General features: G+C 28.1%; 2 protein-coding genes across 5 annotated transcripts in view; one reads left to right on the top strand and one right to left on the bottom strand.

Moving 5' to 3' along the window:
- Positions 1–7,198: 7,198 nt before the first annotated feature.
- LOC123299622 (general vesicular transport factor p115) lies at positions 7,199–10,637 on the top strand. Its single transcript, XM_044881885.1, has 4 exons — positions 7,199–7,355; positions 7,627–9,430; positions 9,799–9,992; positions 10,248–10,637. The coding sequence occupies exons 1-4, from the start codon at positions 7,278–7,280 to the stop codon at positions 10,608–10,610; spliced, it is 2,439 nt and encodes an 812-aa protein (XP_044737820.1). The 5' UTR covers positions 7,199–7,277; the 3' UTR covers positions 10,611–10,637.
- Positions 10,638–16,209: 5,572 nt separating this feature from the next.
- Positions 16,210–18,472, bottom strand: part of LOC123300984 (cGMP-dependent protein kinase, isozyme 2 forms cD4/T1/T3A/T3B) — a 228,382-nt gene continuing 226,119 nt past the window's right edge. For all 4 annotated transcript variants that reach the window (XM_044883681.1, XM_044883683.1, XM_044883682.1 and 1 more), the window contains 2 exons: positions 17,009–17,818; positions 16,210–16,452 (listed from right to left, as the gene is read on the bottom strand). In XM_044883681.1, coding sequence (XP_044739616.1) covers positions 16,287–16,452; positions 17,009–17,818 — 976 coding nt within the window. In that variant the 3' untranslated portion in view covers positions 16,210–16,286. The remainder of the gene's footprint in view (positions 16,453–17,008; positions 17,819–18,472) is intronic.

Here is an 18,472-nt window from a genome sequence, read left to right as displayed (position 1 = left end):
TATGAAAAAATGTTTCAAACTAAAGTTGTTTATTTTTTGATAAAGAACATTTTTCATACATAATTTTTTGTTCTATCTCTAACGGTTTACAAGATGGGTCCTACACGGACCCAAGACCCAATTGACCTATGTTGCTCATTTACGAACTCGATCTCACTTTTTACGTCCTGAGTACGCTGTAACAATTTCAGCTTGATAATTTTTTTCGTTTTTGAGTTATCGTGTTGACAGACGGACAGACAAGCGAAATTCTAATTTATTTATTTTTAATTTAAAAAATAAATTAGAAAAGTAGATAGTTTTTGTTTTACACCGTTTTTAAAATCGCACACTTTTTAAAATTAGATTAAAAAATTATATGAAATTAAAAAAAAAAATTGAATTTTATTTTCAGAAAGGATTTTCTACGTTCAGTTTAACCACTGCTTATTATACAATAATTCAAAAATGAAAAGATATGAAGATGCTTCATTATGAATTCACATTTAATTTTACAATTTTAACATACTTTTTATTCCACCTGCAATAAAATTTTTTTTTATAGTCAAACAATTTTCACAGACGGACATTTAATTATTTATCAATTACATTTTTTGAGAGTAATTTTGACTAACTGATAATACAAAATTTATTACGGAATCCTAAAATCAATTTTGATTATTATTCAACTGTATAATAACCGATTCCGGAAATTGCTTACATTTAATTATTGTTTTATATGAAAAGTTGCAAAGTTATACATCACGAAAATAATTTTTTTTTGCTCTGTAATTAAAAAAATGATAACTTTTTTATATAAATAAATAATGCATTATGCATTTTATGTATAATACATGAAATAATAAATTCACGCAATAATTATTCAATACAATTTTAATCATACTTACGTGTGTATGTGCGTAAACCGTACTATCAGAGGATACCTAAAGCACAAATAGTTAATAAAAGTGATCAAATTAATGGAAAAGTTTATCTAACTTACTAATCGCACTTTATGAGTAATTAACTTTGCGTCGTTGCTCGAAAAATCGTACTCAAATGGAGAACTTATCTCACTTTATTAATAAAAAAAATGCATGCAAGTTTTCGATTCATTTGATCGGACCTCCTTACAAAATTTTTGCTTTCACTTATAGAAACGGACATTATACAGTCTCTTCGGTAAAAGATGTTCGAAATGCTCAAATAATTTGGACTTAAAATCATAAAATTGTTTAGCGCTGATCCCGAAACAACCTAGTAAAAAAAATATGGCATAAATGTAGGTACGGTGTTAAAAAATGTACGCTGAGAAAAAAAAATGTTTTATGTCCTCAACAGGATTGGTTGCTTGTCAATAATGGCATTCACGATGATATATTGTCAAGGATGAAGATTTTTTATCGATTTTTTGTTAATTAATTTTTATTAATCACGCTAATTTTATTTAATAATTTGACACAAAAGAATTAATTTAATTTAAAACAAATTATTATATTTTATGAATTTTTAATTGTAGGTACATGCAATGCTTCGATAAAATAGTGAAACAAGATTGTTATCTTTGTGCTGATTAACAATAATAATAGCGTAACGAATTTTCATTAGTAATTTCTATTTACAATACAACAATTTACATAATTAACTGTTTAAATACGCTATGTATACTGAAAACAGTAAGCATAGTGCAAAGTGCAAAGTGGAGCAGAGAAAAGAAATTTTTTTTTAAATCTCATTAATCGTTTCAAATTATATTTGACGTTTTTAAATTATAAAAGAATCATTCAATTAAATTTGACTTTTAAGCTAAGTAAAAACTGAGTCATTTCTAGCTACGTGTGATTTTCTAATGTGGGCTTACGTAAAAAGTTAAATGTATTAGAATAATTCGCCTTCAGCAATTAAAGCACTGAAGAAATATATGTGATCGGATGTTCCTCTCTTGAATGTCTACGCCTTAATTCAGATCTGTTCTTTTGGTAGGATTTGTATCAATAATTTTTATGATAAAAATACAATTTACAAAGTTATCTTAATTTAGTGAAAAATAAAATTTATAATTGACATGAAAAATATAATTTATCTAGTTTTCTTGAAAGTTTTTTAAATATATTTTAAGATATTAAAAAATAATTTCGAAAAATTAAGAATATTTTAATCAACCTTTTCAAAATCGTTTTTTTACTTTGCCCCACCAATTTACGAAAACAAGAGAAAGAAAGATAAAATAGTCTATGTCTAATTGGGTCTTAAAGATCCACTTAAATTGTGTTCTTAGCTATTTCACTGTATGGACAAAAGGTTTACCTCAAAAGGTAAAAAAATAAACATGTGAAAGTACAAAGCTGATAAAACAAAGATGCCTAAAATGCCTATATAATTTGCAACTAACGTGTGACTGATTATACAGTGGCGTGTTTAAATTTAATCCACGAAATACATAAACATATCTGCGAACTTTTATTTCAGACGTAAAATGAAAGAGAAAAACAGTGTTCTATTTGAAATAATGTTTCGATTATTATTGTCAGGGTCGAATTTAACCTAATCGCCTTTTTCTCCTGAGCACTGTGAAAAATGCCGCCCCATTACCAAAGTTTTACATAAAATGACTAAAGATTCATTTCGTTTAGGATTCATTTTTAGGAATTGGACAAAGTGTACTTCGATTACGTCCCGGCGACCATCCCTGAAAAATTCATGCCAGTTTCTTCATATCTATAAGAAAATATCCTGTGTTAGTAAAGGAATAAATCCTATATAAGATCAGTAATAATTTAGGTTTCTAAATGTTAGTATTTGGATTCAGCTGTTTATTATTAAAAATAATAGGGAATATAGATGGATTTCTTTAAAAGCTCATTCATGTAACAAAGAGCAGAGAAAAATTATTTTTCGAATAACAAAACAGCCAAAATAAAAGCCATAAAAGATATGTTTGTATCTCTTTCTAGCGAAACAGAATTTTACATGGACTTTTTATGGCAAACATAGTAAATGACGTCAAATATAGCATTTCCGATCTCTCTGTCTAATATCATTCGTATTTCTTGATAGATTTTTATCTTAATTTTATTTTTTATCATCTGTTTTACGATATTTTCATATTTTGTTAAGAAATTCGAAAAAAATTATCGATATTGCTTATTGTATAATATCCGCCAATGGATTAGTTCAAAACTTTTACAATAAGTTACCGTTAATAATTGAATACATATTTTTATCAATTAAAATGTGTCATATAAATATTTGCACGTTGGATCATTTTTAAACGAAATTTATGAAACTAGGCTTCTAAAAATAGTGATTATAATTTAATTCTGACTGAATTTTAAAATTCGAAGTAACGAGATAATCCTTCGAGAAAATTGAATATGCCTTACATCTTTCATAAGTACTAAAAAACCTTCTATAGAAAGTAACACTGGCGACATTTATGGTAGCAAAGACAAATGTCATGAATCCAAAAGACCCGGGTTCGAATCGTGATTTTTGTAAATTTTTACGTATATAATACATTCTGTATATAGGATAGAACATACTTATAGGCAGAGCAAAACTTTTCGAAAGGTGTTAAAAACAGAAAAAAACTTTAATGAAGATAAATGTTCCGCGTATGAAGATATATTCGTTACGTGCACAACCGTATTAGACACCGCGCGAAGAGATATTTACAAGTTCTATATATCTTTTTATTACTTTATTGACTTTTCACACAATGATTTCATTATTTACGTACTTGATATTGCCTAAATAAGAATACTATTTCTTAAAAAATATAGGCAATATTATTACAAAATTAATGAAAACATTATATGGAAACTCCTGCTAATGATAATGAAAAGATATAAGATTTTGTAATATTTTCAAGCGTGGCGTTGAATTCGGTCTTCTCACGCAAAAATTGTTAGCACCAAGATTGCGAAAATTAATTAAACAAGCGCCAGTTGAAACAAACTAGTAAAAAAATTATTTAACTTTCATTATTTTATAAATAAGTATATTTTAAAGAATTCCAACATGATGAATTTGTTTAATTAAAGAATTTTTGATGCCACAAACAAATTAACATTGACCACAACTGTACATACAAATCAGTACATTGACTTGGAGACTGTGAAAAAAAAAGTTACTTATAATAAAACTTACATACCTACCTTTACTATATTATACTTACATACACTATGAGTCAGGGAAAACGTACCAGATGCTGAAAGTATATTAATGAACCACCAAATACTGGATGTATGTTATGTGTGACAGTAATGTGTGATTAAACCTCAACTTGCGAAAAGTTTGGTCCGCGAATTTGATCTTAACGTTTCTCTCTTATAGAGGTACACAGCAATAACAAGTCATAGCAAGTATCTTTTATGTATGTATGTATTTTTATTGTAGCTATAGTTCCTCCTAAATAATATAAATAAATAAAGCTCGACTGTCGCTTATAGAGGTATAGATAAGTAGCAGTCTCACTTACGGAGGTCCATGAGGGAAAAACGACTCTCTCTTACAGAGGTTTCTGTTTCTCGCTAATAGAGGTTTTGGGATCGTAAAATAACGGGTCCTGCCTATTACTCTCACTTATAAAGTTTTCTCACTTATCCAGGTTTGACTATATTTTTCTTTTTAATATATTTTTGAAAATGGAATAAATTTGGAGGAAATGATCAATTTATTCTAAAAAAAAAATCATCACTGTAAAAAATTCGTTGTTAAGGATCAGAATAAGATATTCCCTTCCTCTTTCAAAGTAAACAATTTTTGTCCGAACGGGATTTTTATAACTAATGAATTTTAAGAAATTTTTGGATGCATCGATTAAAACTACTTATCTTGTATGTCATTTATAAGATAATAAGTTGAGCTCAATGTTCTGTTCGTTCCTCCTGACACGCTCAATATCTATACACTTACGAGTCACAGGTAACGAACGTATTTAGATATTATTATAAATATACGTAGCGTATATTATTATTGAATTTTATAATATGTTCACCTGTATCATCTTGAACCGGTTTTATAATGTTTTATTATTAAAAGTAAAGTCATTGTCAAGGTGAAATAATATTATTTTACAAGTGAAATTTACAAAATTTAACAAAATTTAGAGCTAACGTAATAATTTTTGTAATAATACTACTCAAAATTTTCCGAAAATGAGTTTTACTTTTTGTTATAATTTAAGAAAGTCGAAAATATGAATATAATTATTTATTAATTCGAATAACAGAGCCCTAATGGTATAATGGTTAGCGTATCTGACTTCGAATAAATAGTCCCTTGGTTCGAAACTAGGTGAGGACATATATTAAAAAAAAGTTCATTAAATCTTTTAAGCAAAATCTGATTTTTATTTTCATTTTTTTTCAAATTTCCACCACAGCATGTTTGCCTAGTAAATGATGAAAAAATTAGTTTTTTTTCGTTCAAAAACTTCAATTTTTTTCACATTTCTACTAGGAGAACATCAAGGACGGACGGAATAAGTAGTACCTGATAGCAAGGTAATTGTTGTCACCTCGTAAGTCAGAAAGTTAGTGGTCTGCACACCCGTGTTTGGTGAGTGTGACCTCTAGTGGGCAGACCAATAACTTTCTGCCAAAATAAAATTTTAGACTTTCGAGGTGAAAACACTTACTCACATTTCTCCTTATCAGGAACTACTAATTCCCACTTATGTTCTCCTAGTACAAATGTTGAAAAAATTGAAAATTTTTTCGAAATTATATTATTTTTTGAATATAAAATTAAACTGACCAATTATTTGTTCTTTTTGTTTCAGTGTAGTACATTGCATGTAAATAGAAAATGGTAGTGCTATTACAGTGCTATAAGTCTAGCCTTTTCTCATTCAGAGAGCATAGTGTATACACGAGGATACAATAATAACATATGTTTGCAATAAGTTAATAACATTCACACAGAGACGTAACCTGTGTCGGCTGGGAAAAGCATTATCTTAACCGAAACTGATTCCTCCGGTTAAAGTTTATAAATTTAATGACAAAATGATATTTGATGATGATAATTTTAATAAATTATATTTTTAAGTTTAAGTAGTGCTTTGTAATTGTAAAAATAATACTACAAATACTCCAGTGAAGACATTTATACTGACCAATTATCAGCGAATGCTTCCCGATCGCGCATAGGTGGAGTTTTTTCAATCTTTAATAAAAAATTTTCTGATGCTGACCGAATTGCTCGATCGTTGTTTATTTATTATTTACTAAGCATTATTTTGTGTTAGTAAATAATAAATTAACAACGATCGAGCAAATAATTTTAAGCATTATTTTGTGTTATATTAATTCCCACCCCCTGGCATTAGTATAACTGACGTTATTTATAGCAAGAGGGCGGGTTATATATATAATTTTAAACTATAAAAAGAATGGAAAATTTTTAACATTCAGAAATAATTCATTTCATTTAAAAGTAAAAATGTTAAACTACACAAGGATACGAACCAGCGTTTCTTGGTTTCAGAGGCAAGTGCTATATCCACCCTGCTACCCAACTTTTTTATAAAAATATAATTAACTTAATACTCAATTAAACGTACATACTGATATACTAAACGTACATACTAAAACGTCCGCATTACTGATCGACTTAAACGCGTGTCCTTATTATGAACAGCAAAACTCCATTACTATGGTCGTATTCCTCCCCTCCCCCATTAAATGCATTTAAATACAATTTTTTTAACTTGAATTTTGTCCTTATGTTTTATTCGATGTAATTAGATATAAACCTAACTTTCTCAATCCTCTAATATTTGGAAGGGCTCTGGAGAGGACTTTCTCTTTCTCATTTCATATATTAATTTTCAATATTCGAGTTCAATTTCGAGCCTGGAGGACCAGTGAAAGAGCATTTGCTTAAAAAGGAAGGGTGCTAGGGTGTTGAAAGTCCAAAAATCACTTTCTCAACACAAACTACATAGATAAAAATTATGATTTTAGAAAGATTAAATATCATTTTTAAAATTCAAATAATAGGTTTTTTTTACTGGTATTTTTATGTTTTTTTAAAGAAGAATATCAATCTTAATGAATTTTGAGTTTCGTACAATTTTATAAATCGACTCAATAATTCATATTAGTTACCTTCATTATTACCCAAATAGCTTTACAGAAAAATAATTATGTCAGCACATCATTCACATATGATATTACCGACCGTTCAACCAATATTATCGGCTTTTTAAATATGGCAAACATGGTGAATATACAGTGACGTGTGTTGTCAGACACTAGATTTAAAATAGTTAATTTCAAATTATTTCAAGGATGGAATATTTTAAAAGTGGTTTAAAAACAGTATTAGGAGCTCAACAACCTGGAGATCAACCCAGTGGTGCCGATACAGTAAGTTTTCACTTTCATTCAATTTTTGTTTACATGTAATTGTACAGCTGTCAATTAATAAAATGTAATGTTTTAATTTATCTGTAATTTTTCAAAATACCATTAATTTTAATCCATATCAGTTAATATTGAGTATTTTATTCTAACCTACTTCAAGCTCTATTTAAAGCGTGTGGGTGAAAATATGAATTGCAATTTTATTAAAACTGATAACAAGAATATCAATATGTAATATACTTTTAACCGAATTTTTATTTGTATTCATTTTAAGGTTGAAAGATTAGTTGATCGTGTAACATCTTCAACTTTATTGGAAGATAGACGAGATGCATGTCGAGCACTTAAAGCATTATCACGAAAATTTCGTGTTGAAGTTGGAGCACAAGGAATGGACGCATTACGTCAAACTCTTGAAACAGATCGAGCTGATATTGAAATAGTTAGTTATTGTTTAGATACATTATGTAATATAACAGCACCAGAATCATTTGAAGATGAGCAATCGAATAATGCTCAACTATCAAGTATTAAAGTTGGTGAACAATTTTCTGAAATGTTTTTAAAAAATCCCGATAATGTTGCACTAATTCTTAGTTTCTTAGAAGAATATAACTATCAAGTTCGTCGACCTGCTGTAAAATTACTAACGAATTTATTGGATAATAAAACACGGGAAATACAGCAGATTGTTCTTGAGAGCAAATTGGGTGTTTCGAAATTAATGGATTTGTTAGCTGATAGTCGTGAAGTTATTCGAAATGATGCTTTACGATTGTTTATTCATCTAACGAAAGGAAATGCGAATATACAAAAAATTGTAGCTTTTGAAAATGCTTTTGATAGGCTATTTGATATAATCATGGATGAAGGAAGTACTGATGGAGGAATTATTGTTGAAGATTGTTTGCTTTTGATGTTAAACTTATTAAAAAATAACACCAGTAATCAAAACTTCTTCAAAGAAGGGAGTTATATTCATAAATTAGCGCCGATGTTTATACTTCCAGCTGAAATCGAAGAACAAGGATGGTCCCCGCAAAAAGTATCAAATATGCATTGTACGCTACAATTAGTTCGTACGCTAGTTACACCAGGAAATCCACATCATGTGGTTAGCTCTAGCCAAAAAACAATGAAATCATGTGGATTGTTAGAAACTTTGTGCAATATTTTAATGGCAAGTGGTGTTCCAGCAGATATTTTAACAGAAACCATAAATACAGTTGGAGATATAATTCGTGGTAATTTGGGTAATCAAGAATATTTCGCTTCAGTTATGGCACCTTGCAATCCACCACGACCATCTTTAGTTATACTGTTAATGTCTATGGTAAATGAAAAACAGCCGTACCCATTAAGATGTGCTGTTTTATACTGTTTTGAATGTTTTTTATATAAAAATGAAATTGGACAAACTCAAGTTGTCCAAACTTTGTTACCATCGAATACTAACACACCAACTGTAACTATGGGACAATTACTTTGCAGTGGTTTATTCAGCGCTGAACCATTATCCAGTTGGTTTTCAGCCGTAGCACTATCTCATGCTATGGTTGATAATCCTGCACAAAAAGAGCAAATGCTTCGGGTGTTATTAGCTACGAATTTGGGCACACAACCAATTTCATTGCTTCATCAATGTGCCACTATGTTACAAGAAGGGAATAAATTAAAAGCTAAAGTTGGCATATTAATATTGTTAGCCACTTGGATGGCGAATTGTCCAGTGGCTGTTAAAACGTTTTTAAATGTTCCTGGAAGTATGGCATTTTTAACTGCACAAACATCCGCGAATGAGCACGATGTTAATGAGGATCTGTTACAAGGATTATGTGCATTTTTAATGGGAATTTGTGTTTGTTTTAACGACGATTCGGTGCATACTTTCACGATTGAAAATCTATGCCAATTAATTGAACGTCGAGTTGGAATTGAAACATATATTACGAAATTAAGTGATGTTTCTAAACATGAGATGTACAGTCGAGCTGCTAAACAACCACAAATTAAATCGAAAGCGTCATGGGATATGTTGTTGGATTTTGAATTTTGTAAATTGTTTAAAAGTTTAGAAGGCAAGTTTAGGGTTTTATTACTATTTCAAACGTGGCAAATTTGCTGTATTTATTAGGACTTCGAAATTATACTGAAATTAAAATTATTTTTCTAAATTTCGCTTGGATTTCAAGATGTGGGCATCCATGAAAATTTGACAGCTATTTAAGCTTTGTGATTGTGAAAAAGATACAGTTGTTACAAAATTGCATGGAATTATCGATCGTAGAAATATAATTTTTATTTTGGTATGATCTGTTTGATCATTTTCAAAAATCGTTTGGCACAAAATCGAGACCTCTATACGATTTACTTTCTTCCAAAAAATTTTTTCTGCGAATTTGGCTTTTATTTCAATAATATTTATAACATTTTCTTTAAATTTTAGGAATTATAATTAAAACTGTTTCAAGAGATTTAAATCGATCAGCCGATCAAAATGGATTAACTGAATTTTCTTTATCATCACAAGAAAATGGTTTACTACTTCAATACAAAGAACTCATACGTGAGCAAGATAAACAATTAAAAGAACTGACAAACAAAGTTGAACTACTTACATCAGATCGAAATCAAACTCAGGTAAATTAAAAAAACTTCAGATAGTTGATACTTTGAGGAAATTATCCTAATCCGGTTTAATTGTGGCAATTAAACTAATGTAAATATTCAAGTAATTTAATTTAAACATTACGACTATTTTCTTCAAAACTATGGGGGCAAAACATCTTCACAAAATTTTTTTTGCAATTGTTTTTATAAACAATTGATGCTGCTTATTTTAGACAAGCAGCAAAATTTTTATTTATATATAATAAAATTCATTGTTTGTTTTAGGAAAAATTGGAAGACGCTGTTTCCAAGAATTCTGAATTACAAGATCAGATTACATTACTACGTGCTCAACTTGCTGCTGAAGCATCATCGCCATTATCGTCTCCTAGTCATGAAATTCCAATTACAGCACAAAATAATGAAACGAATGATGCGAACGTAGAAAAACTGATAAACGAAAAAAAACTTGTTGAAGATGAATTAAATACATTGAAGGTGGATCTTGAAGATCTGTTACAACTTTTGACGCACCAAAGTTCAAAATTGACACAATATAAAAAACGTTTAAGAGAATTAGGTGAAGAAATTAACGATAGCGATAGTGATGTAAATTCGAATGATGGTTCTGATAGAGGTAGCCCATGAAATGTTATTGCTTTATTTTTGTTGTAAAATGTCTATTATTTAAAATATATTATTATTTCTTTTATTTTTTACTGGTTTATCCATTACCAATGATCTGCTCTCCTTTCTGCCTGTCTATTGACTCAATAATTAATTCGGTAGCGTGGTGTCACCTGATAACAGAAAATAGTACTGTTTTAAGATTACTTTATTTTTTAACTTTCTGAAATCGGAAACCTCTGCAGAATTCAATATTTTGCTGTATATTACTCCTCAGGGTAAATAAAATATCAATACAATGTTAATCTTCTAGGCGTAAAAGTTATTTGTCGAAATATACATTTTTTTTTTATTGTGGCTCCCAGTATCTTTAATATGATATAGTGAAAAAGTTTTGAAGACGAACTGAGAATCGTCTCATCCAACAAGATAAGAGAAATTACGTTTGAATTAGCTATAATTATTCTATTTCAGACGCAGAAGTTTAATGAATACCTACAAAAAATTAATGAATCAGGTCGCATTTCTTTCAAAAGCTAACGTTTTTTGAAAAAATGTTTCAAACAAAAATTGTTAGTTTTCCTTTTTATTATCAACTTTCTAATTTAAAGTGTTATTAATTTTATCTTTTGTCTTTTAGAATCTAAATTGGCTATTAAAGCAACCCGAAGTACTAGGTTGCTGCCAGAAAAAGAAACCTCGAAGTTTTAATAAAATTTAGATAATATTTAATTTATTTCAAAGATTTTTAATTAGAGTTAAACAATTAAAAAAATTAAAATTTTATAGTAATCTAAATATATACAACCGAAATACTACTAATTGGCTGACTGACTGACTCATCACGAGATCTCTAATACTATCTATACACGTTTATATAAAAATCCGTCATTTTTGAATTCACTATTTAAGCGATTTTGAAAAATCCCTCATCCATTTATCATACCTATTTATCAGCAAGTAACATGGGCTCCAATTTCCAAAAAAATTATGATTCTACGCTAAAAAAATAAAACTCATTAAATTAGAAGATAAGTGGGGGCAAGGGAATTAAATATTATAACGCGTTAGTCTGTTTGTTTAAAATTGAAATTGTCTGGTGGCACGGGGGGATATTGCCAATATTTTTATATGAACAATTTTATTTTTGTATGATAAATTAATTATTTTCTAAATGTAATTATTACAGCTTTCACCATAAGGATATTACAAAATAGGGATAAATACCAAAACATTTTATTTATGATTAAAACATTTTATTTTCAGGAATTTAAATGGAAAATTTTTATTTGACAAATTTTGATTTACAATAATAATATATTTTTGTCTATATACAACTCCGTTATTCACAACCAACAATATGAATAATCAATTACAATTCGATTTGCTTAGTAAAATATTTTACACTCTTTCAATAAACATTCTTTTTTTTATATTTTCTGTATATTGCGATATTAAATTTTGTTTTTCAGCATTAGACATGCATTTATTTGCATAAAACTGTAAAAATATATAAAATATAATGAAAAAGAAAAAATATGTAAATTTAGAACCTTATTCTAAAATGATTTTTAATTTTATTTTACCAGAGGCATTCTTCCTTCAGAAAATAGTGTTAAGACACACTTCCGTTTTTAACTCTGTTTAAAATTATGGATTGGAATTTTTTTAATTAAAATAATTTTTCAGCTATAACAGTCATATACAAAGGTTTGGAAACTACATCGGCGAAATTTACTAAAGTAGTTTTTCTGACATGAGCACGGTTTCCTTATTTATTCGTCTGAATAAATAAACTTGAAGCGCTTACAATATCTTTCGTATACTACACATTAATAATTCGATTTTTTATGCAATTTCTTAAACATTTTCTGAGAAAAATGCTTAAAAATTATTATACTGATCCATTACCAAAAGAATCGAATAGAAATATTCTTAAAAAATTTTGAAAATTGGCAATTAAATGTAGATTGCCTCAAAATTATCGGAAGTAAAAAAATTCTAAGCTAGTTGCATTATGCATTACACTTACACATATGTATAAAACAAGTTGCCTATGAAACAAGAAATATGTATTGCTAAAGATTTTAAATTTTATAAATTCATAAATATGTATCTATGCATTTTTAATAATTTTAGTTACAAATCACTAATTGTGCAAGAGAAGCACTTTTCTCAATTTTTGCGTTTTATTGAATTTAATTCTTTATATACGACTGTGATTATAAGCAAATACAGGGATACGAACAAGCTCAATAATTATTTACTAATAATGAAAAATTATCTACTTTTGTAATACAATAAGAAAAATTTTAATTTATTTAAAATTATTATTTTCTTTGCGATCACTTTAAACCTTGTGATTTGACCGATAATCCTCAATTAAGTAAATCATCAATTTTGAAAGAATCGTCAATCCGGGGGACTGTATTTGAGAAAGGTTAGTGTTTCAAGCAATGAATTAAAAGAACTTTGCAGAATTCTTATTTGAAATTGCTTTCGGCCAAATTTGCTAAAAGATTTTCAAGTTTCATATATTTTTACGTAAAAAAAAACGATAGTAATTGCTAAATACTCACATCTAGCTCATTCGGATATAATATATTCGGTTTGGCAGAACTGACTATAATGTTGGTTGTATAACATAATATACACAATGTTTGCAAAAATTAACTGTTACCCAAAATGACACTGTACCCCTGTCCAATAGAGAGTTACTCAAGGGATGGCTTATCTCATTATTATTTTAACTCTCTTTTGAATAAATCTATACCAATCTATCTCTCTCGAATCTTTCGCCAAGAAAGTAGAAGTTAAAAATAAGGTGTGTATTATGTAAGTGATCATAATATTTGTATGTAATAATAGGCTAGTAAGACTAGTCAGTTGGCGTACCGATCAGACTATGTATGGTCAACTGTGATGTCAATCAGCTTTTTATCCATTTGGCAGAAAGGATTCTGCGGTGTCCTTCCACAAGCAATTATGATTGATCGATTATGTCTATCTACTTGGATACGAATAAAATAAGAACACTAAATTAATAACAAAAAATAAACTAATATAAATAATAATTAAAAAATCTAAAACAAACTTTATGGTTGAGTTGAGTAGTATGTATATTTAAGAGCATAAAATATGAATTCAACTTAATTTCAAGTTATTTTTTTTATACAAATTTTTTACACAATAGAATTAATTAATATAGTTTTCTTTTAAATTAAATGTGGCACTTTTTTTTCTTTTTTTAATATAAAAAATAAACTAGTCAATTTTTTTTCTAATTATTATTAATATAAATTAATTTAAGTAGAGTACAAAAAAATTGGTGGATTTATCTATTCTAGGAATATTTTAATAGAAATGAAACTCCTATACTTCATTTCCTTTTCTAATGAGACTACAACATTTTTAAAATGAAAAAGATTTTCTTGTAAGACCTTTAGTAAAAAAAATTTTTAAATGAGAGATACATTTTATTTTTAGTAATTTCACTGTCGCGCTAGTTATATCAAAACAGGATAGGATCATTGAATTGAATTTTAACTGGAGCGATGCAACGGGGCCAAACGTGCGATGTGGAACGATTTTTAATCATGACTTTATAAAGCCTTTTATTAGTTTTTCTACGCAGTCGTTTGTAGTCAAACGACTAAAGAAACATTTTGAAAATTTGATTGCCTGAAACTTGTAGTAGGTCGTTGCATCGCTTTAGTACCCATTAAGCTTGAGATTTTCCTAAAATTTTAATAAAAAGCTTTAACTGCCAATTTCTATTACGGAAAGTTGCAGTAATATTTGGAAATTCTTTATAAAAAATAAAATAAATAGAATTTAAATGCAGGGAACTCGTTGACCCTTAAAATCTACAACAAACAATTTTAGAAACTTCGATTATCATCAGCTCAATCCTGCTAATATAAATTCGTTATTTAATGGATAGTTATCATACATTTTTTCCAAAATTCATCTTTGAAAAAAATATTTTTTAAAGAAGTTTCACTTCTGGGAATTGAATCAATATAATTTACACAATTTAACAACAAATAATTAAATATACACGATTGTTTTGTTTAAATAAAATATTTAGCTTCGATACTTTAATTAATTTTCAAAAAATTCCTCTAACTTGGTGACTAGTTTATTAATTGCTTTTCTTTTTTTTTGCGAAAAACATCGAAGTATTATTTAATTGAATCTATTACATATTGCATAATTTGTTAAATAATTTTGAATTTTTATAAATTATACAAATTGTTTCTCAAAAACTTCAATGTAACAAATCATTGGTTCTAGAGCAATTACATCTTGCAGATTGTGACATAACCATACCTGATGAATCAGCATTAGAAAATAGAAATTTTGAACGAAAAATATTAAAATTTTGATATTCCACAAGGAATTATTTTAGGATCCTCAAATGTATGGTATAGATGCAGTTCCCTTTTTATTAATAAAAAAATTGCGACTTCAAAGCAGATTTTTTATGCCAACAAAGCGATCTCTGATTGTTAAAAAAAATGTAAGACTCAACTTTTTTCTAATTTTTGAGAAACTTCGTATAATCTAGTTTCACAATTGATTTAATTAATATTAGTTTACAAAATCAATTTAATACTAAAACAAAACTGTTAATACGTTATTTTCTGCATTTATTAAATAATTAAGGCCTGTCTTATAAATATTTTATAAATAATAACAACTTTCTTTGAAATTAAAACCAATGATAAAATATTCATAAAAATTTTCAAAACTTAATAAGGCAGCTTTAAAAAAAAAATTCTTTTTAAAATAGAAAAATGTTAGGTAAAAACGGATTTATACGTTAATAGTTAATTTATCAGTAAAATGTCTTTGAATTATTTTTAGTGAAAATTTATTATTTTCATTTACGCATTTTATTTCAGGCTATCAATTTTGTAATCTTCTCGCCCATTTTGAATATAGCAACAAATCTTGTAAATAAAATTGCTTTTTATAAGTATTGCTTTACAAAGTTTATAAATTATTTGTATCGATTTTTTATCGGAAAACACATTCACAATTAAATCTACGAATAAGTATTTTTAGGTATGATTAAAGTGATAATTTCAACTTTGTACGAATTTAATTCAAAATTTCAAAATACTTTGTATTAAATGAAATTTTTGTTACATTTAAGTTGAAAATAATTTAAAATACACATTCAGCGTCATAATTAACTCATTAAAAATTGTTAAAAATCCTCAACACGCCAAAGTCCTTTACTGAAAAGAAAGACGAAGATATTGAAATAAATTTTAACTTAATCCTACTGAAATTTTTTATTTTGATAGTTACAGCACTGAAAAAATTTAAAAAATAAATATTTGTTCTATTCAGATTTAATATTTTTAAATATTCAACTGACATAATGATAAAATGACACAAACTTTTTTTTTTAAATATAATAATTTTTTTTAAATAACGATTTCTTATTCACTCTTTAACAATAAAGAAATAAATGCATTTGCACCAAAAAATAAAATAATAATATGAAAAATCTTTAGTCAAAAATATTACAAATTAGTAAATTGCCAATTTTATTGACATTTTCTTTTTATACACAATTCTTACAACTAAATATATTTTTTCTTTCATTCAGTTCACATTAATTAATATATTTTATATAATATATATATTTCATATTTGATACTCCTAAAATTGCATAATATATTCCTAAAAATCAGCATCCCATCCAGTCACGTCATCTGGTGGGGGACCATCACCATCTGGTGGATATTCATCAAAGTTTGATGTATCTATTACACTTCGTACTTGTGGACTAATTGGTGGTATTAATGTTCTATTGCATAAACCTTCCCAATTAAAGCCATCAAACCATCTAGAAAAGGAAAACAATTAGTTAATAACAATAACAATAAAGAGATATTTGAAGTAAGTAGCTAATAACTTGCAACACTTTGCCATAATACATAGGTAATACAGTCGGACGGCAAATAGCTCAGAAATTTGTCGTTCAATCGCAAAATCAAAATTTCTTTTTATTTTGGATAGATACACCTAAACAATGCAAGAATCGAATCATCTTAATCTACTAAAATTACGAAGGTAAGTAGATATATGCCGAAGCAATTTCTTCAGACGATACCTCTGCAACTTGTCGTTCAATCGCAAAATTAGCCAGATATTCAAAGTTTTAGATTATTTAGAGAAAAATCTAAAAATTTTGCCCGTTTGAAGATTAGATGATTAAGGATGAATTTTTCTTGACTTCGAGTTGAGACATAGTTCTTGAAATAAATACCACAATACTCGAAATAAAATTTTGTTTATAATTTTCCTCCGTTCTTCAATAGAGCAGATCAAACGTGCATTTTTCAAACGCTTTGTCGCTAGTTGCTGCTAAAATATGTATTAATAAAATATTTTTTACTTACTTGTGTTTTTGTATTTCACTAATGCCTCCTTTTTGATATCCTAATCGTTCAGCAGGATTATCACGACATAATTTCTTGATAAGTGCTGTAGCATTTCTTGTTATATTCCTTGGAAATTCAATAGCATCGATACCTTTCAATATAATATTGTAAGTTTTCATTGGATCAGCACCCGTAAATGGTGGTGTGCCTGTCAACAATTCAAACATGAGTACTCCTAATGACCAATAATCAGCACTGATATCATGACCACGATTTAGTATAACTTCTGGTGCCACATATTCAGGTGTACCACAGAATGTCCATGTTTTACGTCCAGTTTGTAATTTTTTCGCAAAACCAAAATCAACTAATTTCACATAACCATTATTATCTAATAATAAATTTTCTGGCTTTAAGTCTCTATAAATAATATTGCGAGAATGTAAATAGTCAAATGCTTCGACAACACATGCTGTATAAAAGCGTGTTGTGGCGTCATCAAAATGTCCTTTATCACGTAATACCGTCCATAATTCACCACCCAAGCATGATTCCATTAACATGTATAAATATTTACGATCTTTAAATGTTTTGAATAATTTCACAATAAATTCACAATTTGCTTCACCCATAATTTCTTTTTCTGACATAATATGCTGTTGTTGTCGAGTCTCAACAATTTGTGCTTTCTTCATTTGTTTTAAAGCAAATGATCGTGATGGATCACCCCAAATTTGTACTAATTCTACACGACCAAATCCACCAACACCAAGTGTTGCTAATATTTTTAAGTCGGATAATTTCACATCTCGGAATTCGTCAGTTATCCTGGAAAAATATATTTCAAATTTAATTTTAATTTTTAGCTTCAAATGTTCTAATTCTGAGAGTTATCTTAGAAAACATATCCAGTAACTTTTCCTTCATTTTTTGTTGGGAGATTAATTACACAATTATTATTATTTTTACACTTTTAAATTACGGGATGCCATTCAAAATGGCTGCCAAAGTTGCTCGAATCTAAAACACACGAAATGTTATCGTTCTATTTGAATTTCCCGCAAATGAGAGCCGCAGCCAATTAAAAGTAGGCACATTGCTTCCCCCCTGAGTGATACAGCCCCCGTCGTCTAAAGTAGGACTTTATACTACATCCCCCCTACTATAATTACTAGATCCGTGTTGGAACGTTTCCAAAATAACTGTCAGAACATAATTAAGTAATTAATAATTTTTTCTGCAAGACATATCATTGTTATTTTTCTTGAGGAACTTACCATATTTCCTTGTTGCGTTAACAGAAAGATTAATTGTTAATCATTTAACCTTATTTTTTTGCAGAGCAAGAATTTTTAGCACTCTCTTTTGCAATTGAAGTGAAATAAGACGTGAGCTACACAACGTCTCAAAAATTAGTTTTACTGAGAGGCAGTTCATAAAATACACTTGGCTAGATTTTGTTATTTTCGATTCCTCATTACA

This window comes from Chrysoperla carnea, chromosome 5 (assembly GCF_905475395.1).
Source record: "Chrysoperla carnea chromosome 5, inChrCarn1.1, whole genome shotgun sequence".
Taxonomy (NCBI): Eukaryota; Metazoa; Arthropoda; class Insecta; order Neuroptera; family Chrysopidae; genus Chrysoperla; species Chrysoperla carnea.
Note: the sequence above shows the minus strand (reverse complement) of the source record. Positions and strands in the feature narration are given on the sequence as shown.